The following is a 24964-nucleotide window of genomic DNA, read 5'->3' as shown; positions in this document are numbered from 1 at the left end:
TCCAGGGATGGATAGCCTTTTTGGAGTGGTGTACATTTCCTTTCATAGATTAGGGGGAGAGTGAGCTGTTCTCTCTTCAGATTAAGGTTTTTTTATGCCAGAAGAGCCTACCCCTGTAGACTTCACAAATACAGGCAGCTGTGTCAGAAATGAGCAGCGACAAAAAATATACGTTCAGAATATTCTGTGAACTAAGTGACTTCCCTGCTGCAGATGACCTTCACGAGAGTTCCTCTCAGAATTTCATTCACCAGGCCAAAACCAGGAACCTGGTGCAGATAAATGATGAGTTATGATGATTGTTTTCCTGCTGTTAATCAGTTCTTCTTGGCTTGCTTCTTTCCAAGCTGTGAGTTCTGCTGACTCTAGAAAACCAAAGTCTGAGGGTGAGTGTTACGGAGTCTCTCAAATAAACAATGAACCACCAAAAATTAAAAATTTAATGTCGACACAATTAACTAGCCCTCTGTAAATTACAGGTTCAAATGTCTGTAAAAGGGGAACAGAACAACTTCCTAGGGTTTAAGGATAACCCAAAACGCAGAACAAAGAACGACTCCTTAGGGCTGCCCCAGGGGACTACATTTATACCCAGGCCGAATCTGATCTGTGGTCAATAGCGGCTCCCATTGGCCGAAGGCCCCAACTACCGTGAAGTCCCAAGAACAAAGGCAATCAGGAGCTGCTACACTTCAGCAGCAAAGAAGCCCTGTTTTCGTTGGGCGGGTGCACCTGCCACAGTGAGGGAAAAGGCAGTGCCAATCCAGCTTTCAATACATAAATCCAGATTCTCTCCCATGACACAAATTCATCTTTAACAGTTCGTGCATTTGACTCCCAAGACTGATTCCAGAAATAAAATATCGAAGTAAGCTAATGCTTACTCTAGATCACCTTCTCACCAACTTGAAAAGAGAAATTAATTTAAAAAGTAAGTCTCAGTTAACCAAGTATAGCCTTTGGGATCTGGAAAATCATGTTTTTAGGACCCCTTGTTTTATTTTTTTCTTTAAAAAAAAAAAAAGACAACAAAACAAACCCAGCCCTCTCCTTATTCCTTAAGTTAATTCCTGGATGTGGAGTATTGCCACTCAGGCAAAATTATCTTACCCGTTCAGCTATCTGAGGCAGCACCACCCCTCATAATGATTAGCTGATCATATTTCTGGAAACTGAGAGTTGTCTTCTAACTAAGCCTCTAGTTTATACACTTCCATATAAAATCCAGAATTATTACTGCTAAATTGGAATAATGTTTTCTTGAAGTTTCTGGTGGAAATACGTACATAACAAAACTAAACTATGGAGTTGAAGTGATTTTCATTGTTGTTCTCTTTCTCCAGAGATTAGGATTTCATTTGTTGTAGCATTTGAAGGCTTCCAACATATCTGGGCTAATTGGTTCCATGTTACACTTGCTTGTGTTACTTGAAGTCCCATTCAGTGTAATGTCAGGAAAAGTCAAAGCATTTGAGGACCCTTTTAAAACTTTGGGGCTGGATAATAAGTAGGTGACAAAGGTAGAAGTTCTCATCTAGCCCAATTAATGTACTTCAGATTGTTTCAGAATTTCAACAGCCACATCCAGGGTTGTTGACCTTGTTTTGCTTGGGTATTCATAAACAATCGTATAGAGTCCATTTAAATGAATAAACTGCAGCGTAACTCCAGCCTTCATTGTTACTCCTGATCACATCTGCTGATAGTTCAACACAGAGGCAAACAACAGATACGTTAAGCAACTCCCTTAATTAGTGCCTCTGAGTACCAGCTAAGGGAGCAAGTATTAGATTGATAGTTTGCATCATGCTTGACTAATAGTGGTATAGATTTACAATTTTAATAAATGAGGACTCATCTAAATTATTTCAACAGATGTCATAGTAACTCTCTTTCACTGTCAGGCAAATTTTGGTGATGGTTCACCAGTAATTGCTTTAGATATGGCTTCTTACAAAAGTTGTTGGATTTCCTTTAACATAAAAACTCTCTCAATGGGCCAGAGAAGCTGTGCCTTTTTTAGAGAAAATAGAAAGCTACAAATATTTTAAAGTAGCCGTCATTCATTCCATATGCTGTGTGTCAGTCCATATGTTTTATGACATATCACAGCCTTGATATCTGCTTTACGTGGAGATACACATTTCAGCTAACATTTGCATATGTTTGTAAAGAAGAATCAAAGTGATTTTTGAGAGTAAGCACACTAAAAGTTAATTCTGCTTTTATAGTATGTATCACATGTGCATCTGATCCTGTTGCGTAGCTAAGAGCAGTAAAGCAAATTATACAGCACATTCCAGGGAAGTATTGGTGCTATGAGAGCATCTTGGACAATAGAAGAACCAGCTAAGAGCTGGGGAAGAAGTTGTGGAAGACTCTTCAGCATGTAGAAAAGAGAAACTGTAGATCTGAGTCCTCTGCAGAGTGTTTAGTGCAGGGGTCTAGTCTACATCTATCCTGTAGAAGTGGGTGATGTTGTTAATCCACATCCCCACAAAATTTGCCTGTGCTTCAATTATTTCTGGTACTTCCGAGTTATTATAGCAGTAATTGCTTTATCCTGTAAACTACATTAACTCTATTCTTAGCCAAACCCAGAATAAACTGTCAGAACAACATGACTCTGGTTTCAAGGAAATTTCAAAAGAATTATTTTTAGATAATTGTTGTTAGCCCATTGTCTTTTCACCTCTTTTATAGTTCAGGCTGGTCTCTGAGGTCAGCTTGGTATGGATGTATCCATGTTGCAGTGCAGATCCCAGGGACTGCTGTGTAATGACAGTGGAGGGGAACGGTCTGTGAAATTTGTTTCAGGAACATTAATTAAACCAGGTCTGAGTTACGCTTCAGGAGAATGCTTAACTTGGAATTTGAAGTTAAGTAAGAAGGGGAGAGTGGCATGAATGGAGCTTGTGAAGGCTCTTAGCAACTTTGAGTATTAGAAAGGGGGCTGAGACATGCAAATATGGCTTCAGGAATCTGTGTGTTGATGGGGCAGCAGGAAGTCTTCATCCAGCCTCACAACCTATGCCATTCTGTGGGGACCCTATCCTCCTACCTAGCATACATACCTGTTCCCTGTGCCTTCCTCTCATCTACAGACCCATTTTTCTTCCCTGCAGCTGCCTGGTCAGCCCTTTTCCCCACCTCCCTCACCTGTCCGCTCACAATAAGCATCTTTTTTTCCTCCATACCCTTAACCCATAATCCCCTTACTTTTCTTTCTGAGGGTCTGGCAGGACCCGTATGGAGAGCAAAAGACCCTGCTGCTACCTTAGTCAAGGTAGCAGTGAGCCACCCTGAGAGCCAGAAGGTGCTGCTCTAAACACCCTGTCCTTCCCAACATCAACAAAGGATATATGAATGAAAGGCAAGAATGAACTTTTCAAGCTAGAAAGGACAAGGCTGATGCCTCATCAGCATAAACAAAATAGTCTGCCACCTTAGGCTACTGACTGTTTTTCCTGCTGTCTTGACCTGACTGCACCATTGCTTCTCAGAAATTATCCTACTTTTGGGGCTCATCTGATTGCTCTTGGCCAGGATTGTTGTCTAGATGAGGTGTGGTCTTTGTCAGTGTATGCTCTATCTGCTTGGCAGAACATACTGCCAGGGTGAATTTTTGAATTCAAAGTGCAGGTTATACTTTCAAGTTTTTTGGTCTTCATTTGGTGATTTTATAAAGCAGTTTTTTAAACTGTAGACTAAGGTCTCTTCACTTGATAAAATTTAAGAGAAGTCTTGGGAATGAGTGTTGTGTTAGTTTAGCTCCATCCTATTTGGCTAGAAGCGTGTTTTCCTCTACCCAGAAATCAGGCAATAAATGACAGGAAGGACCATGTTATGACTAAGGCAGTGCACAGGAATTAGAGAAACCTGGGGTGCTGTTTCTGCTATAGACTTCCTATGTGATCTTGGTAAAATCACTTAAACCGTTTGTGTCTGTTTTCTCTCTGTAAAATGGAGATAAGAGAATAGGTGAGGGTTTATGAGGATTTCAGAGTCTTTTATTATAAATATGTTTATAGGGAATTGCTTTTACAGAAATAATATCCAATCCTGTAGATATTCTGGCAAACAAAACTCAGAATGTATGTGTGTTTTCAAGATGAGGCTTCTGTGCTTTCCATATGAAGTTTCTAGCTTTTAAACACATATTTCACTTGGCTGACTGATATGCAAATTATAAACAGAACAAGAAAAAAGAGAGATATGAAAAAGTATTGTGCATAATAATAAACAAACTCAATTTTGAATTTGCCCAAACATGCTTTTATAGATACCATTGCCTGTTGACAATTTAAGGAATAGAAGGGCTGTTTCATTCTTCCATTCCCAACAAAATCATCAAGAAAGAAAATAAATAACAGCTTTAATAATTGAGTCATCTGAAATTGACATCTATTAGCCCCTGAAATACATTCAAATTTCTTTAGTTAATTTAAGTGTGTGAATGACATACTTCTCAAAAATCAGGGTTTCATGATGATGAAAAACATGGCATTCCTAACTTATTGTATAGTCTTGATTTTCAGCAGTATGATTATTCTTTTTCATCTTGCACTACTCTTTTTTTATTATTATTATTTTTTTCATATGGGGAAGAAGAGGAAAGGAGAGATACTAAACTCTAGTTTGAAGGAATTTTTGTTGCATTTTTACAAACACGGGGGTTTTAACTTCGGGGTTTTTTTCTGTTTTCAACAAAGGTGATTAATTCAAATTAATAATAGCCTTTGCTTATGTGGCAACTCTAAAACTGTGCAAGATAATTTAAGCCACATGATACTCTGATAATTACATTGAATTTGAACTATTCTTTGTAGGATGCTTCAGATGCTCTTGTATGGAGTTGAAAGTCACTTAAAGAGTCCTCAGATATTTTGCATGTAAGAAAACAATAAGCAGGCTTCACTTAAAATTGTCATACTCTCTGAATCCTTTGATGTTGGAGAGGTTGAATGCTGATTAAATTTAGTACTTAAAATGAGCTTGTAAGCCAAATGTTCCTGATGTATTTATCAAAGAGCATATGTGCATTCCTGTCCTGTTTACATGGAAGTCTCTAGCTGGTACAAATCATAATGCCTCCATTAAGTCACTTTGGATGTCTTAGAAAAGCAGAGTCCTTATCTGGTCTTAAGTCAGCCCAACCCAGGGAGTAGAAGATGAGATAGATCGTTCTTTGATACTGGAGATCGCAGGGCCTTTTTGACAGGTTGCCCATTAGTTTTATATGAGAAAACATTCTTTGTCTAGCTTCCCTTGTTGAACACGGATGCCAGTCATCATAAGTTTTTAATCTTTGACGTTCCAGTTTTGCAGAATTTGAAGGTGGAATCTATGGCTACAAGAGTTAGTTTCCCTGTTGCATGGGTTGCCTTGCTCAAAGCATTTTTACATGTCAGGGTTCAACATACCTGGTTTTACTCAGCTGCCAAAGAACTGCTGTGAAAACACTGTAGGAAACACCCTGAATGCATCAGCAGGGGCATCAGTCCTTGGTAGATCCAGAAGAAATGAATAGGGTTAGAAAAAGCCAAATACAGTTAAATGTGAATGTTCATTGACACCAAATTTCTCTGTGAATTACACTGGTCCACACACTTGACTTTAAAGGTAAAAGAAGGAATCAATGAGTAAGAATCCTAACTTATTTTAAACTGTTCCTTTATGGGTTAATGAGTATAGTCTAATTATTCATATATTGCATATGCACAGAAACAGAACTGAAGTTAATCTGAGTTGCACATTTATGTTCTGAAGAGCCGTGTTTTCCCCCTTCACAATTATCCAGACAAAAAGCTAGTCATGTTTTACATATTTCATAAGAAACAGACGATGCAGGGTGAGTTTTAAACCAGCAGCAAGTAAATCACCTCATTTCCATTGTTTCAACAATGCAGACCAGTTTGCTGCCAGCTTGGATTTTCTAATTTTGATTTAAACACATGACTTATAATGACTTTGTTGGGTGGTGGGACTAAGGGATTTATGGTGCACTTGTATGTGGGACTCTCATCACTGTACAGCGACCCTGTCGTTTTTCTGACAAAGTCTGTTTGACTGGTGCTGGATTTATGATAGAAATAATTCAGAACAGAGTAATAATTTTCCCTTGGCAATTACACTACCATTTGGTACTTTGTCCCTAAGGGGAAAATGAATGTGCTGGGATCTGTCCGTAAGTTCAGCGGCTCGGTGTAAAGAACAAATGAAGGTCAGAATGCAGCTGAATGCACACTGATGTTTCATAATATAATCTAGATTTCCTGCTTTTATCTGACTCATTAAAAGCTCGTGCAATTTAAAGATTATTTTTGATTGCGATGAGATTTTTAGTGGGAATTCTTTGTGAGGGATATTTCATTACCACGTTCAGTACTTTCTTTTTCTGTTCATTGCCTCTTTTCTCTGTAGCAGTGGCCACCCTAGCAATTTCTTCAGTGTAAGCAGGATAATACCTTGCTAAGGGTTGGTGCTTATGATATTATATGTCATAAACCACTTAATATATATATATAACTTTTGAAAGGTCTTTTTCCACCTCTGCCCTTGTTGTAAAAATGGGATATCAACTTTTCACCACAGTTTGTCAGTAGCCTCTTTAGGCATGAAAAACCTGCTGGGCCAAGATGTTTGTCTAGAGGTAATTTATCTAATAACTAGAACAGATCTCTTTGCTAGTTTGTGTTTCTGTTATCGTGTTCTTCACTTTGGTTCAGTAGGTGATTGTGAAATTAGGAACACAGATGATAAGACAAACCTCAGGTGTTGCTGTGTTTCTAACACATGCTAAATTTCTCATGTGTAACAGTGACTATAGAATGATTGACATGCTGATAAACTGATGGGTAAGGACAATTATATAAAAAGTGATAAAATAACAAAACGCCTCAAATGTGATCTTTCTGGTTAAATTTTGCTTTTGTAGTCATGTTTTTTAAATTACTCAGTATGGAGAAGGCTGGCTTAGAGATGGCTTGTAGAGGCTCTTTTTTAAGTCTGGACTTCTTTCTATGTGACCAGTGGTGTCAATCAAAACCCTCAAATCTAGAATACAATAGAGAGAGACCCCTCCTTTTTGTAGTTTATACTGAAACTATGTAGACAGCAGTTCATTTTAGGACATGAAATAGGTCTGTTGGTACTCTTCTGTGAATATTTACAGGGCAAAAGACCAGAGTTATTATCATGCCTCTGAGAAGAGGAGTACTGAAATTCTAGTGCTTTTAGGATATCCATTGCTAGATGCCTATATAAACAAAACTAGATAAATTTCTTTCGGGAATGGCATTGGTATGAATCTGCTTTAGGTAGGGGAGAGACTAGATGAGTTCTTAAGGTGATGTCCAGCCTTTTCATGCCAGATGCTATAGGTGAAGTTTTGTAAACTTTTTAACCTACACTTGAGAAATGCTTAACCTGAACATTGGTATGCATTCAGCCACTGTTTATGAATCAACACTGTTTGATTTGACTATTTTATTTGTTAAGATACTTGCCAAGACTATTCCAGATTCCTCTGCAGAATTTTTTTGGTTTTAGATATGTGCTTGCTAAGATTCTCAGGTGGCTACTGGAGACATATCTGGAGAAACAGTGTGACTGGTTCAGTCCAGACATAAGATTGGACATCACAGTATTTCTGTGGTGTTTATGTTTGTTACCTGGTTTCAGTGTAGCATATAATCCCTGAGTGACAGACAATATTTCAATTTTCCTCCCAGGTGGCTAAGCTGGAAAAGAACCTTGTCTCTTAGCCCTGGCTCTCATGCATTTGGACTTTGGCAGGCAATATTTGATAGTACTTTTGCTGGACTTTAGGGATAGCAATATGATTGATGACTAAAAAGACACAATAAAAATAAGGATTTCTGTCACTGACCTTCCAGTGACATTGTTGGAAGAGAGAGTGATAAATCAGGCTGCATGTGTAGAGTATGTACTTAACTAATGTTATATTCTGTAGTGCCTTTGAGTAAATATTTCCAGACAATTATATGACAGGGAAATTATTTTATATTTTTCCCTTTGATGGGAAGGTTGCTACTGTTTCTTTTCTTTTTATTGTAATGATAATTATTAAACATTTCTCTTTAACATTTCTATGGGTCTGTGTTTTTCCATCAGAGTTCACAAAGAGACTCATTCCGGGTTCTGCCTTCTTTCCTCATCTTGGTTATTATCCTGCTCCATAAATGACACAGAATCACAGAATTGTCTAGGTTGGAAAAGACCCTGAAGATCATCCAGTCCAACCATTACCCTAACACTGACAGTTCCCAACTACACCAGATCCCTCAGTGCTATGTCGACCCTACTCTTAAACACCTCCAGGGATGGGGACTCCACCACCTCCCTGGGCAGCCCATTCCAACGCCTAACAACCCATTATGTAAAGAAATGCTTCCTAATATCCAGTCTAAACCTTCCCTGGCGCAACTTGAGGCCATCCCCTCTTGTTCTATCGCTCATTACTTGGTTAAAGAGACTCATCCCCAGTTCTCTGCAACCTCCTTTCAGGTAGTTGTAGAGGGCGATGAGGTCTCCCCTCAGCCTCCTCTTCTCCAGACTAAACAACCCCAGTTCCCTCAGCTGCTCCTCATAAGACCTGTGCTCCAGACCCTTCACCAGCTTCGTTGCCCTTCTTTGGACACGCTTGAGTAATTCAATGTCCTTTTTGTAATGAGGGGCCCAAAACTAAACATAGTAATTGAGGTGTGGGCTCACCAGTGCCGAGTACAGGGATAAGATCACTCCCCTGTCCCTTCTGGCCACGCTATTTCTGATACAAGCCAGGATACCATTGGCCTTCTTGGCCACCTGGGCACACTGCTGGCTCATGTTCAGCCGGCTGTCAATCAACACCCCCAGGTCCCTCTCTGACTGGCAGGTCTCCAGCCACTCCTCCCCAAGCTCCCTGTAGCGCTGCTGGGGGTTGTTGTGGCCCAAGTGCAGCACCCGGCATTTGGCCTTATTGAAACTCTTACAGTTGGCCTGAGCCCATCGCTCCAGCCTGTCCAGATCTCTCTGCAGAGCCTCCCTACCCTCGAGCAGATCAACACTCCCACCCAACCTGGTTTCATCTGCAAATTTACTGAGGGTGCACTCGATCCCCTCGTCTAGATCATCAATAAAGATGTTAAACAGGAGTGGCCCCAAAACCAAGCCCTGGGGGACACCACTCATGACTGGCCACCAACTAGATTTAAGTCTGTTCACCACAACTCTTTGGGCCCGGCCATCCAGCCAGTGTTTTACCCAGCAAAGCGTGTGCCCATCCAAGCCGCGAGCAGCCACTTTTGCCAGGAGAATGCTGTGGGAAATGGTGTCAAAGGCCTTTCTAAAGTCAAGGTAGACAACATCCACAGCCTTTCCCTCATCCAATAAGCAGGTCGCCATGTCATAGAAGGAGATCAGGTTTGTCAAGCAGGACCTGCCTTTCATAAACCCATGCTGACTGGGCCTCATCATCTGGCTGTCCCGCATGTGTCGTAAGATGGTACTCAGGATGAGCGGCTCCATCAGCTTCCCGGGCACTGAAGTCAAGCTGACAGGCCCGTAATTTCCCGGATCATCCTTCTGACCCTTCTTATAGATGGGCGTCACATTGGCCAGTTTCCAATCTGTCGGGACCTCCCCGGTCAGCCAGGACTGCTGGAAATGATGGAAAGCGGCTTGGCGAGCACCCCAGCCAGCTCCTTCAGCACCCTCGGGTGTATCCCACCCAGTCCCATAGACTTGTGTGTGTCTGTGTGATGCAGTAGGTCACTGACTGTCTCCTCCTGGAATGCGGGGGGGTCATTCTCCCAGTCTCTGTCTTCTGGCTGAGGAGGCTGGATTCCCTCAATACAACTAGTCTTGTTATTAAAGACTGAGGCAAAGAAGGCATTAAGCACCTCAGCCTTTTCCTCATCACTTGTTACCATGTTTCTTCCTGCGTCTAGCAGGGGATGGAGGCTCTCCCCTGTCTTTCTTTTGCTGTTAACATACTTATAGAAACATTTCTTGTTATCCTTGATTGCTGAAGCCAGATTGATTTCCAGCTGGGCTTTAGGCCTCCTGATTTCCGCCTTGCATAGCCTCACAGCATCTTTGTAATCACTGTGAGTGGCTAGCCCCTTCTTCCAAAAGCGGTAAACTCTCCTTTTCTCCCTGAGTTGCAGCCAAAGCTCCCTGTTTAGCCAGGGTGGTCTTCTCTGTCACCGGCTTCTCTTACAGCACCTGGGGACCGCCTGCTCCCGAGCCATTAGGACTTCCTTCTTGAAGAGCGCCCAGCCTTCCTGGACCCCTGTACCCTTCAGGATCGTCTCCCAAGGGATCCTGTCAAGCAGGTGCCCAAACAAGACAAAGTCAGCCCTTTGGAAGTCCAGGATGTCAGTTCTGCTTCCCCCTCTACTGGTCTCTCTAAGAATAGAGAACTTTATTATTTCATGATCGCTGTGCCCTAGTTGGCCTCCAACCGCCACAAGTGATTTCAATTAGCAGTTGTCAGCTATGTTTGTCACAAGTCCTGTGACACTCGTGAGTCTTTGACCATTCCTTCCTACTTTTCTGGATGCAGAAATGAAACTTCTGCTGTCCAGATCCTGTGTAACCATCTCTGAATCTAGCTCTTCCAGGCTATTGAAGGAGAATCCTAGAAGCATGCCAGCACCCCTTGGCTGGTGATTGAGTTTGCCACTGTTCAGATGAGCCAGTAGATCTTCCTGGATGCAGTATCCTCTGGGAAAGAGGAGTCTTGAAATCACTTTTAGTGCTGGGCAAGCTTTTAGTGTAAAGTTAAAGAATACAATTGTACTAAAATACAAAGCTTAAGAAACCAGCTGCTGTGCTTTGCAGAGATGCAGAATAATAGAGCATAGCTCACCACACAGTCACACTACTTTGGCTAGTTTCTGTCTTCTGCTGACCTGTTTGTCATGATAGTCATGCTACCTCCCAGGACAATTCACACAGGTCCTAGATCTGTGATATGGATTTTAGGACTTTTTATCCATTTTGTGGTTCATGGTTTATCTCTTTTATGATTTAGAGTGAGAGCTTCTCCTTATATCCTATTTTCTCAACTATGAATGCCAAAAATTAATGACCTTAGTATTTGGCCTTCCAAACTCTCCTTTTTTGTGACTGGAAATACTCCTCAGGCTTTTAAAGCTGTAATATGCATTTAATATTTTATAACATATATGTTATATACCACATTTTATAAAAAAGGTAAAACAATGAATGTATTTATCACTACCTCTTGACAGAAACTGTTTAATGGCAAGTAGTCTAGGAGTGCAGTGTATTTGGAATAAGAGATTCATAAACATGGCTTAGTGGCTAAAGGTGAAAAAATAGGGCTGTCTTGATTTTCTGTAGGCATCCATACAATAAAATAGTGTAGAATATAAAGAACATTTTGCCAAGGCAAAGTTCCTGATGCACTTCTGTTTTCTCCAGGGAAGTGCTCCTGTCTTAACTGACACTGTAGAGGATTTTTAGATATGTCTCTGCTCAAGTTCCCTCAGAGGTCCAGCCTAACAGCTGTACTCGAAGCACATCTGCCCAACATGCACTGACAGAGAGTTTAACATTGATTGTAGCAGACATAACCGCTTTCCCTCAAAATCATGATCTGAAGTGATGAATTTGTTGTCATTTATATAATAATGTCATCCACAAGGACCTCCCCTCATCCCTGTCCCTGTCCCTGGGAGTGATTCTGTTGATGTGGCGGTTGGTTTTGATGATACTGTGCATAAGCTCTTCAAGGGTCATACTCAGAAAGAGAAGGAAGTTCAGGAGTAAACAGGAAAAACTCAGACTTTGCCACAATCTGGTTTTGTGAGAAGAAATATACCCTTAGGAAAACAATAGGAAAAGTGGGGGACAGGGGGAGAGACAGGCAGAATTGAATGGGCTGATAAATTTGCAAGTTAGAAGCAGTGAGTGATAAGAGTAACAGTTTCTGTTGTGAACAGGATGAGTATCATCAGATAAGAATCACGATTTTGAAACTGATTAGGAAGGCCAAGAGCTCAGGAATAAGAGATAGATCTCTCTGAGTTCACTTCGTATGTGTCTTTATGGAGAAGTTAAGCTTAAAAAGAAATAATCAGTTTGTTTTGCAGTGATGATTTCCCTTTTGTGCTTAGCATAGAAAGATTTAATTTTGGAAGTGTGATCCTAAATGTCCATTAGTGCAGCTATAATAAACATTCATCTGTTTATTCCTTAAGCAGCATGTTTCCTAGAGCTATTCCTCTTGTTCTTTACTCCACACTTTCATATGTCAGTCAAATTATCAGTAACAATAATCACAAATCCCATTAGGAACTAATTACATATATGCAACTTCAAGCTAGTTTACCTCTTTGCTAACATTATCTCTGAGATTTTTAACTGCAGTCAATCCAGCTTGCTTCTGGCTCCATTAATTGTGGTTACACATCTTTACAAAGTATTAACACCTAGAACTCGTCTTAATGATATTTTGCTGCTTCAGAAATAAGAAAGACCTATAAAATGGAGTAACTTCCTCTGTCTTCAGATGCATTGAACTCTGTCCACCACCCACTCTTAAGAGCTCCACCATTCTCATTTTATATCTGCTCAGTTCCTGAGTGACACAGTGAGTTCCCATGTGATCTTGTTTTCCTTGCTTGAGTATATGCTATAACTGGAGTTGAGAACAGAGCCTTGCTGACAAAATAAAGGCAAAGATGACATGAAGCAGACTGGAGAGTGAGTCATCATAAGGACATGGGATAGATACTTTTGAAAGCTGTTACATGAACTCACTTCTTTCCTGAGAACATGAAGGGAACAGCATGTAATTCTTCCGGTAGAGAGTGTGAAAAACAATGAAAAACAAAAATATGATGCACCTTGCAAGGAAACTATGGGTTTGGACTGTCCCAAAGAAACCTATCTATTTCAAATATTTCAGCAAAATAGTTTTTATATGCTGTTACAACTGAGATAAAAATGTCTATCAACATCTATGCATTGGTTCATTTCCATAATAATCTGTGTAATTTTCTTTGTTTGCTATATGCTTGCATCTCTTCCGCAGACAGTGATGGAAATCAAGGGGAACATTTGCAACCAATAGGGATTAAAAATAGTCTATGAAGATATATCATACTGTAGCCTATGTTAAATTGAAGCTTGTGGAATCCAACTTGCTGACTTTAAGTGTTTAATGAAAACAGAATCATTATCTCCTCTCTAGGCAGGTAGCGAACTCTTTTGGGATTTAAACACATACATCAGAAGAAGAGACTTGTACGTTTCTGGAAAGTTCACACCCACAGGGTTACACTTTGTTTTTGCAGTCTGAATAGTTAAGAAAAAATGCTATTCTGAAAAAGAAAATGAGAGCAAATCCTAAAGCTTCATGTTTCCTGTATGCAGTTTTAAAAAGCAACTTTCAAATGCTTATGTCTGTATTGCACTTTACTTGTAAAGCTATTAATTTAAAAAGTCTTCCTGAAATTCCCCTAAACTCTTTCCCTTGCAGGGACAGGTCTTTTAGGACTGTAAAAGAATGGGACAAAATTCTAGCTGATTGATTTATAAACACCTGAAGAAAACATTGTTTATGTGGAAAGTGCTGGAACATTCTTATCCAAAGTGATGTCACTGGGTGCCACTTCAGTTTAATAAACTAAGTCACTCCAAAGTGGCTTAGGGTGGATAGAAGACAAGACAGCTCTAAAGGAGAGAGAAAAGAGTGGCGAGGATAACTGAAACTAAAGATCCTTCTTCACCACTAGTTCTTCCCAATTGCCCCTGGCCAGTAGAAATGTTCTCTGAAGCAAAATGCCTTGGGTTGTTGATTTTATGCAGATAGCTTTCTATCTTAAAAATCAGCAAAGCAGCACCTTCCTTTTATCTTTACTTAAAGTCAGTTACTTCATTCTTCATGTCTTTTATAGGAATCTGTATAAAGTCGGGATAGCTTGTCTAGTTTTCTTTCATGTGTGCTCGTGCCTTCCTTCATCCAGTAAGTATGCTTGCACATGTGTGGGGAGAGACTGTGAGTTGCTGTTTTTTGTAAGGTTGACTTTAATGTCATTATAGTGAAATGAGTTTATTATGTTTTTCTGCCTTTTAATTTCGTTTGGAAAAGAAGAAGTAATTTTTGCCTCATCATGTATCTTCTGCAAAACCAATTTAATATTAACTTCTTTTATTGTGCAGAGCTGGTTATTTACCTCAGAATATTCCTTTGGAGATTATCAGATACCTTTCAGAGGAGAAGGATTTTCTGCCTTGGCACGCTGCCAGCCGAGCTCTTTATCCTCTAGATAAATTGCTGGACCGCACAGAAAACTACAACATCTTCAATGTAAGATAGACAGTCTTCTCCCCCTTCCCCGGCCCTCTTCCTTTCCTCCCTTTCCTCCCTTTCCTCCCTTTCCTCCCTTTCCTCCCTTTCCTCCCTTTCCTGCCTTTCCTGCCTTTCCTGCCTTTCCTGCCTTCCCTCCCTTCCCTCCCTTCCCTCCCTTCCTCCTTCCTTCCTCTCACTCTCTCTCCTTTCACTGCCAAGAGTTGAACTTTTCCCCAGTTAGCTACTGTAAATGACCTAGGGATATTAGCTTTTTTCCTAATTCTTCTTTATTTAAGCATAGCAGTTGTCAAGCTTTGGTTCATTTGCATTTGAACAGTGATAACTGTTGTTTGAGGCATATATGATTAGTAGAAGGAAAGGTAATTATCGCTCCTATAAAATATTATGACAAATAAAGTATTTCACTTAAAGAGCTGAAGTAATCTATTCCAGATTTTCTCTTTTGAGGAGCCCCACAGCGATATTTAGATTGATGCCTAAGCTCAGCAAGGACACCAAATACAGGCACAACTGAACAGGACACACGCAGCTGAAGTAAAGATTTGTAGTCATTATTTCATCCAAAAAGCCATGGTGAATTCAATGCAGTTACCTTAATTAACAAGGATTAGATCACCATTGAATCAAAAACCCATTCATAATTGGGTCCGAAGGGACAGCAGTAACAGCTAGAAGTAGATAATTAAGATAGACATGACAAAGATTTTAACATTTTACCTGGAATAAAAAAAAATCATAGCTATGCTGAAGCATGTTTTATGAAGTACACAGGATTTGATTGCAGCCAGTGACAATTAGAAACTCTTGGGTTTTTTTATTCACTATGAATTTTATGTAGTCTACATATTTTCAGTGGCCAACATACTGTAATTTTATGTAATTTTGTAAAGCCTTCAAATGAAGGAACTCTCTAAAGCCTGAAATGATAAAAGGTGTTTTTTTCTTCTTAAACGTATAGTTGCTTGTGTGTGTCCACAGACACACATGCTCAGAGAGTAGGAAGCTAGAGGTGGCTGTATGTATATATATATGTAGAAGTACATACATATATATACACACCCACACATACACAGAAATGCCTGCTGACATGGAAAATTATTTTTTTAGAACATATACTACAGATTAATAAAGACAGATTGAAATTCTTTATGAACCTACAGTGTAGGCCTACATGCAAACCAGAGCCATAATTTAAAATGATATTGAAATAATTTACATGTTTAGTCTGTTAACTGCACAGAAAAATTCTTATAAGTCTGCCATTGCACTTCTAAACATGGCTGTGTAAAGAAGACATAGTTTTAATAAATAAAACCAGTAAAATTCATGGCTGGGGTTGTGTTTTATGATTACTGTTGAGAGTTTTGAAAGCAGAGGTGATAGCAGAGGAAATAAAAAGTCTTTTTAGTCACAGAATAACGTATCTGCTAGAGAAAGCTGCACTGTGAATCTCCTTTTAGGTTGACATCATATATACATGCCTGTGCATCCACAGTAATAAAATAGATGCTCTCCTATGCAATTCTTTATATCTCAGTTCTCTTTCAAATTGGTGAGTTCCACTGGCAAAAGATTACGCTGAATGCGATGACATTCTTCAGAATGCGATGGTTTTCTTCAGAATTGGTCAGAATATGTAAATACATCTCCTGTGTAAAAAGTAACTAAAGTAGATCTTGGACTTGTTTTGTTCTTTAAGCACACCAGGAAACTAAACTTAAAGCACAGTGTCATTAAATGTACAAATTTACACTTACTTGCAGCCACATTGTTCTTTATTCTGAGGTCAATTATTTGACTGTACTTGCATAACAATTTTTCTATGGCTATGGATATTAAACCAATATTCTTTTAAAACTGAACATGCACATTGTAGTCAAGATGGGCCATAGAGCAGAAATTAAGCTGTAGACGCTCTTGCAACCTTTTATCTGTGTATTCTGAGTTCAAAATAGCATGTAAGAAACTTTTTAAATTGATGGGGTTTATAACAATAAATTGTCTTATACTAGGCATCTAATCAAATAGCTGTTCTACAGCTTCTCACTATAGCAGTGAAGTATTATAAGTGGACATGTCACTTTGCTGAATGAAAATCAAAATCTTTGAAAAGTTGGACATTATTTGAGGGTAAAAAGAGAGACCAAACCTCAATAGTCAGTGGTACTTCAATTGCAAATAAAGAATAAGTGTTAACATTAAATATATTTTTTTTTCCTCCTCAGGAGTATATTTTAAGACAAGTTGCATCAATGTATCTCAAGCTTGGATGGCCAACGAATAATTTAAACAAATCATTTGTTCAAGCATCATACCAACATGAGTACTGTTATGCTTCTTTTTTTTATTATTTGTTTGTGGGATATAGTTGTAATAATGTACTATCTAAAATTTGGTGTCATCTTCAGCATGTCATACTTTCCTAGCTCTGTGGTCCTGTTTTTCCTTCCTGAGTTAGAGGGAAAGCAGCAAGAGATTAATTCCCCTTTCCTGAGTTTGGAGAACATGATTTCCTAAACCTTAATTTAATATTTGACTGCACTGGATATTTAAGAACTTGGACTCATGTGACTGCAGAGGTCAGGAAGAGCACATAAGTGTAAATGGGAGCTGGTTTTGGTCCATGACCTTTCTTTAGTTGTTGCAGCAGCTGTAGGCATTAAATTGACACTGAGATTTGAATAGCTGGATTATATGTTGCCCAACTACCAGTTGCTGCCACTGTTATAAGAAATAGGTTTTTGTAAACATTCAAACATATTCAATAATGCAGCCTTACTGCTTTCTTTAATTTGGACAGAGAATTGCGTCGGGAAGTCATCATGTTGGCCTGCAGCTTTGGTAACAAACACTGTCACCAGCAGGCTGCAACGTTAATCTCGGATTGGATTTCTAGCAATAGAAACCGGTAAGTGAAACTGAAATGTGTATTTCCCATTTCTCCTACTCAGAGGCAATGCAGCTGGCATGCTCTTCCTCTCCTGCCTGCCCCCATCCACAGTGTCCCATTCTGCAGAGTGGTATGTAAGGAAGCAGAGGTCTCTGGCTGTTATTTAAAAATGTCTGTGGGGCTTCAGAATGAATTATATGACTTTGCATGTATGAGTGGGTGGAGGGGACACCCATATAGCCGCTGCCCACTCCTGATAAATTGCTGTTAGATAATTATATGCTAGAACAAGAGAAGATGGGTTTTAAGGAGGGGTTTAAAGGAAGAAAGATGAGTGAACACTGCATTGGCAGACAAATACGATGCCCGTGTCAGGGCAAGAGAGCAGAAGATGTTAGGTGATTAAAGAAGTGAGAGAGGTTAGAGGCAGAAGGACTGAGAAGTAAGAAAGGAGATGAAACAATGTATTTGAGGGAAACGTTATGAAGTAAGGGTGAGGACTTGGAAATTAATGTGATTCAGGAATACATGGAAAAGCTCATGTAAGGTTTCAGAGAGAGGATAATATGATAGCTGATGTGTTGAGCATTAACAGCACTGTAGTGGTTTGACAGCAGATATGTAAGTTAGGCTGTCCAGGCACAGGTTTATTCAGCTGAGGCAAGGCAACACAGGCCATGGATGGTGTATGAAGTTTATCTTTTAAAGGCAAGCATCTAAGAAATGTTAAATTACTGAAAATACAAATATTTAAGTATGTAGTGATCTGTGGACAATGAGATAAGTACAGAGTATAGGTTAAGACCGTGGCTTAATGATGGATTTTCTGATTATGTGGAATGTGGGTGTAGAAGTATTTGCATAAGTACATCACATGATATTTTGGTTTAAAGGAAAATATTTTACTTTCAAGTAACAAAGAAAAAGAGAAGAGAAAAAGTCTTACATTTTTAGTCCTAGTCTTGTATTAGCTCTGCAAAAAGATCAGATCTCTATAGACATATAGGCATGTAGGATTTTTCAAAGACGTCTTGGGCCAATCAGGTATTTGTTTTCAATTAAGATGTGTCTGTAATCTTTCAAAATCCTTTACAGGCATACCCGGTTACATATGTACCTGAGTGTCTTTTAAAACCAGTCATAACTGAGCATTAATGGAAATTGCATTCCTCTATGACTTTGAAACTTCTGAAAAAAAAATATTTTGAAACTATGACTATCTACCTTTGAATAAGATGTGTGTGAGGGGGAGGGTTTTCTTGTGTAAGATGATACCAGATATATTTACTAAGAAATATATACCCCAGGGTTTTATATGAATTCTTATCGTCAGCAGCAACAATCACTATGAAACTATTCAAAGAGGAGATTAAAGAGAAAGAATCATTGGAAAAAATCTTCAAAAGTAATTTACTTAGATAATAATTTGCAAAATTAGTTAATCAAACCTAGCACCATCTATTAGCATGCACAGCAGTAGATGATTCAGTGTTAAAAAGCTGTCACCATGCAAAGCTTTCTCCTACCCTGTGTCTTCATCCTTTCCAGCAGGATTGAAGAAGGAGGCATCAGGAAAAAAAAAGAAGCTTAATGCTTTGCTAACAATAGCAAGAGAGGAAAGGAATAAATTTAAGGAGCCATCTGAAGATTCATCTTAGCCTTTCTATGGGGCCATTCTTGGGAGCACAAGATTGTGGTTGCCAGCAGATGACAAGTATTATGATAAAAGCATCACAGCAGGGCAGAGGTAGAGAATAGTTACTAAGTTAAAGTAGTGCATTTCTCCAAAGAAACTGCAGTTTTGAAGAACAGCTGCAAAAAATAATGTAATTACAGAATACACATTGACAGTCAGCTGATAAATAGGGGTACAACTTGCAAAGACACAGAGATGTGTTTTTATTTCTTATGATTATAGGATTTGTTCAATTCCCCACCCTAGAATTTACCAGTTGCTATCTCAGAGCACTTACATACTGAATGTAACTAACATATGAGCAGACTCATTTCCTATCTATTTATGCTGAAATGACATTGCAAAGGCTACTAGTAAAAGCGGCTCTGTGGACATAAAATCAGCTTGTGTTTCACAGTAACAACATTTGTAGGGGTCTGTCAGTGTTCTCTCAGGAATGTTCAGATCCCTACTGCATCAGGGGTACCCCATATCGCCTTTGCTCAGTTTAAATCAACTCAGACTGAAACCTGATAATAAAGCAGGGGCTGTTTTCCCTGCTTTTCCACCAAGAAAATGATGGTGATTCTACAATCAGAATTTAATTAAATGGTGTTTGAGTCATGATTCTGCCTCTTTAGCACTTCAGAGACAATAGTTAGCTCAAGTGCAAAGGGCAAGCAGATAAGTACAAGATACATGCAGAGAGCACATCCAACAGGTGCCATTTTATACTTTCTCATCAATTGCTTGTTTTGCTCGGTTTGATGCCCTTAACAACTGTTTGTGAATTTGCTGCAAACAGCCACCTCAGTATCTGTAGGAACCCCTCAGAGCTTGTTTCCTCACAAAGAAGGGAAAACTCATGCTGGTCATCTTTCTCCAACCTTCTCTGACAGCTTCTGGTGAGGAAAGCTGGTGACAGGTATAGAAACCATATGTATCCTTGCCTATTCCACTTACCAGCAATGAGGAAAGTTCTATCTGCTGAAAACTACTCTAAAAGTTCTTGTAGATGCCCTTCCCTCTTCTGAAACAGAACAAAGACATTGACTGATGCATTGCAGAAAGTCTGGTCTTGGTGGGTTTGCATAGTCAGAGCATGAAGATAGAGTTCCAGAGAGCTCAGAGATATTTTATGTACAGGTATAATTTGAGTTTGACTATGAGAGGAAAAATAAAGGCTAATTTGCAACCTTTCCACCCATCCCCTCCCAAAAACCTTATTCTGGAAGATGAGATGTTTCATACAATAGGCTAATTCACAAGCAGCACATGTTGGAAGGAACAAATTCTTAGAGCAGTAGACCCCAAAATGAGACTATGGAATTAGGCTTGTGTCCCAAGATTCTAATCAATACAAAATTAGGGTAGTATTAAATTAATATGTGGTATTAAAATACCACATAAATGCACACGCAGTAAATCATGTAAAGGAGGTTTTTGATTCCCTGGCAGTGACTGCAGTTAAAATTCAAATACGCGTAACAGAGAACGTGCAATTAATAACACTGTAGAAATGCTAAAATTCATAATTTTTAACCACGTTTTTAATCTATGGCTTTTTAGAAGTTCTTTTGAAATGTTTTTTCTGTTTCACTTATGGCATTTAATTATGGATAAGGTGTTGGGTAATAAACAAATACAGTAATATCTAACTGTTTTACCAGCATATGCCTACAGTTGCTGTAGTTTTTAGTAATTATATTTAGTCTGGTAGGTCCAGAAATTAATTACCATCTACTCTTCACTGTAGGGGATTGAAATAATCATAATAATCAGTTACTGTTTGTACTTTGTAATTACATGTTCTTTACTGTGCACATAATTTGCCACTGTTCACTAAGGAAAATAATGGTCATTCATAGCACAAAGCCAGAGGTCCTCTTTGTGTTTCTGCACTATTTGAAAAAAAACATTAGATTTCCAGCTGTAGCACTGCAGATTTTCTTACGGAATTAGTAAAAAAACCTCATACATGTGATCTGCAACATTAAGTATGCATGAAAGTGGAAGTCAGCTGAGAAGCTTGAAGAAGCTGAAGGCTTGAATTTCTAAGGTGTTGCAGTGCTTCATTTTTAGATGCCTGGCTCACAGGGCAGAATCAGACTCTTACACTTCCTACAAGGAGATCTGGCAACCTCTAAATGAAGTTGTTGGCAGCCACTGTGCTGAGTGAAGAACATCAGACTGTGAAGGGAGAGTAGGCCCTCTTAGGGTCCAGCACTACAGGTAGAAAGATACCTGTATCAAATGAATATATGTAAATGGCGATCATAGAGTTAGGGGTCCTTGCAAAAGGTGCCTTTCAGAAGTGTCGCTAAAGCAGGAAAAGGTCTGCTCCTTTTCTTTTCAAATAGAGCTGGCAGAGAAGCTGCTTCTCAACACCCTTTTAAACAGTAGTTCTGAGATTGTGGTAGAGCTTCAGTTTAGTACCTCAGCCCTGCATCTGCCACATGCAGAAGACCACCCTGATGACCTATCTGCGAGGTGTTTGGGACAGTATTAAGACACCGCAACACACTTTACGCCTCTCGTTGAAGCTCAGCCACTGGGATTTACTTCATTAGCAAGAGAAATAATACAGCTCTCCAGCCTAAAGATGAGAGCATTCATCTGAGGAAGGGAGGCTTGAGTACCTGAAATACCAGGATTACATAGTATGCAAAGGGCTTTAGGTGGTATTGCTCACTACTACTTTTGCAGGGCAAAACATGATGCTAAAACAAGGAACATAACTCTAAAAAAGAAGTTTGGCTCTACAAGAGGCAAGCCAAACACATAACATCACATGTAGAAGAGGCTATAAGGAGACATCTGGTTGCACTGGTCTAGGAATCAATATCATATTTTAATCCTTGCAGTTGTTAAAAAGAAGTGATTATTTTTTTCAACTGAAAATCTAGGATTAGACTTCAAGGTATGTCTTACAGTTTTTTTAATCAATGAATTTAAGTAATTTTGCTCTTTGTAAACAGCTGATGGCTCCAGCACATTTTGCTTGAAAGTCTGCATTGACTACTGACTTGACAGTTGATATGAAGGCAAACATTTTCACTCTGTTAAATTGGGATATATGCTATTCCTGTATTGGAGCAATGGAAACCCTTGAAACTTCCATGTTGAATACATGGAATATAAACCTAGTAGAAAACATATAAGCACATTGAAATTTCCCTCTGTAGTTTGAGAAGCTAAGGTTACTGGGATTCAGTCAACAGCAGAATGCTGTACAAGAGAAGCTACTGTTAGCTGAAAATTAAGATGTTTGCTTCTACCTTCATTTAACTGAGCTCATCCCTGTGAAGCTCTTTCATGTGTGAAGAAATACATTATTCACACTCCTTAGATATAACAGCATTGTGGTTCAGCCTAAAAAATTAACAAAATTACCATACAATGCCTGCCTGAGCTTGAGAATCAGCCTTGTTAACCCCTTTAACCTTCACTGCATATCTCTTCTGAAAGAAAAACATGTTTCTAAGAGGATTAGCATTTTCAGACTTTCTGCATTGGATAGACTGAGTGAACGTGTATTTCTGAGGTTCAGGAAAGAATGTGTGGAGAGCTGCAATCTAAACTCCTGACAGGATATATCATAACAATGGGTAACATGTGAATATACACTATGATGGCTCAAAGCCCGACTTATACATAGACACAAGCATGTTTTTGCAAACCTCTCTGTGGGTGCAGACGTGATTTTCTTCCAGCTACTGTTACCATCCATCAGCTACAGGTTTCCACATACATATTTCTGCTGGCAGAGTGGACTGTGGATGCACGCTTGCTTGAGGCAAAGTTAGACAGGATAGTGTGAACATGAGTATATGAGAGAGCTGCTTTGAACTGAGACAGCTGATTTTGCCTTCAGCAGAAAAAGGAGTGCTTGTGTTCTGGTTCTGTTAGTAGAGCTGTGGTGATGTTATTCTTTTGCTAATATGTAGCAGTGAGCAGTGGGAGATGATAGGATAGCATCAGACACAATTATGTTGCTATGTTTCTTTAAGATTTTACTGGACCTGTTGGAGTGCCCCTAGCTAGTCATAGCCACTTCAGTTTGCTCTTATGTTTTTTCTTCTTTAGAAATGTAACCATTGCTATTTATTGGTTGCTGTCTTTTCAATGGAAACAAAGCACCTTAATTAATTGTCTTGATACCCCTAGAAAACTTACAGTAAATGCATTTGATTGATCTGGGCTTCATATCACTTTGGGGTGATTTTAGGTTTAATGCAGTTTTTACTAATTTTACTATTATTCTTCTGTCACAAGCACTCTGATCAGTTTTGTTTACTTGGAAAACTGCCTTGCAGATATCATCAATCCCCACCCCCACCCCCCCCCCAAATGAGAAAATCCAATACTCTACCACATCAAAGTTGTATAAAGTGAGGGTTGCATTCTGATGTCTGCAAATTTGGTGTCTCTTGTCCTTGCATGTGTTATGCTGACTTTATGGTTGATAATAATCTGCTAATCTTTGATCAACAGAGCTAAACTCACTATGCTACTTGATAAGCAGAGTTAATGTTCAATACTTACCTTCTTTCTAATATGTTTTTCTTCTTTTTTTGCAATTCTGAGTGTACATTCAGTCTACACTTTCTAGCACAAGAGATAGGAAGGCGTGAGTTTTCTTTTTGTTGATTTTTTGTTTTTAAGGAAAGCAATGCTTAGATGAATAGATGGTATTTGCAGTGGAGTGCAGTCTGCTGCGCTGAATTAGACTGAAGTCAGTATCCATTCTGTGGCCCATGGGTTAATGAAGTTTGCATTTGTCTGTCTTCATGAATGAGAAGAAGTAGAGACTGGTGGACAATCCTGAATGCAAATCCAGATATTTTGTATCTGTTCTGGTCTCTGATCGTCCAGGTTGTTCTGAGAAGTCTTGGGGCACTGAGGTAGAGCAGAGATCTCGGAAAAGAGAATATGCTATGAATTTTCCAGTTGAGTCTCTGGATTTCAAGACAGAACACATCTGTGTGTCATTTTGCACTACAGGTGAACCACTTCTGGTTACTAAAAAATTAAATCAGGATCTTGGATGATTGCATCCTAGTACCCAGTTAATCTTTTAAAATGTAATAGTGTAGATATGGGCTTTTCCAGTGACTTCTGTTTACCATTTCAAAGACTTGTCATATTGCTGTGACTTTTAGGAACACTAATTAATTCTTTGTCAGTGTTAAGAAAGGTGGAAGTAATGAAGTAAGATGACTTCCATCACGTAATTTGAACAAAGACAGTAATAACTAACAAGCCTAATTTGAGAGTATTAGATCTCCATACTGGTTGGTGCAGAATTTGTATTTCCTCAGCAAAGAACAATGGATTCATGCCCATCTACCTGTCTAAATTGGCAGTGTACTTACTTGGATGGACCTTTAACTACTGAATGGAAATGTCACCAGAGAAACAAATTGTACTGCAAGAGTGTACAGGAGACTATCAGGAGACTGTAACATGTCTATAATGAATGAATGACTATAAATGAAACTATCCATAGATCAGAGGGAGTGGTAAATAACAATTTAACAGTCAATAATTGAGATAATTTCAATGAAGTCTGGCTTAGGTAATAGAAAATCAAATTTCGTAACAAAGTATTTTTTCTTTCTTTTTCCTCCTCCCTTATTTCTCTCTAATGACTTGAGATACGTAATTCTGTTGCTTTGTTTCACATGGACACACTAGTGCTACGGTCTTGCATCAACTTATAAATATACTTAAGTTTAACCATCTGCATCACTATTTGTGGGAACGTGGCCAAAAGGTTAATTATTTTTGTTAGTTGCTTGGAAGAGACACTAGCTTTTTTCTCAGGTTTGATGCCCACCAGCTATTTTTGGGAATCATTAGCGACAAACATAAAAAAATGAGAGTTATTTTATTTTTTTTCACACATGAATGTCTGATACATGTAAAACAATAAAATAGATCCTTTCTGTGTTCTCAACCCCTAGAAGTTTTAATTACTGAAAAAATTCAGGCATAGCTATTCATGCATTTTGAACTGTTACTGGAGCTTTGCCAGCTAGTGTCAGCC

General features: G+C 39.0%; 1 protein-coding gene across 1 annotated transcript in view; it reads left to right on the top strand.

Moving 5' to 3' along the window:
- TRHDE (thyrotropin releasing hormone degrading enzyme) overlaps positions 1-24964 on the top strand; it is a 225056-nt gene that overhangs the window by 178407 nt on the left and 21685 nt on the right. Inside the window, exons 13-15 of the mRNA XM_074827229.1 lie at positions 14200-14347; positions 16576-16673; positions 17151-17258. Coding sequence (XP_074683330.1) covers positions 14200-14347; positions 16576-16673; positions 17151-17258 — 354 coding nt within the window. The remainder of the gene's footprint in view (positions 1-14199; positions 14348-16575; positions 16674-17150; positions 17259-24964) is intronic.

Source organism: Strix aluco, chromosome 5 (assembly GCF_031877795.1).
Source record: "Strix aluco isolate bStrAlu1 chromosome 5, bStrAlu1.hap1, whole genome shotgun sequence".
In the NCBI taxonomy this organism is placed as follows: Eukaryota; Metazoa; Chordata; class Aves; order Strigiformes; family Strigidae; genus Strix; species Strix aluco.
The sequence above is the reverse complement of the archived record's forward strand: the minus strand, read 5'-3'. Positions and strand labels throughout refer to the sequence as shown.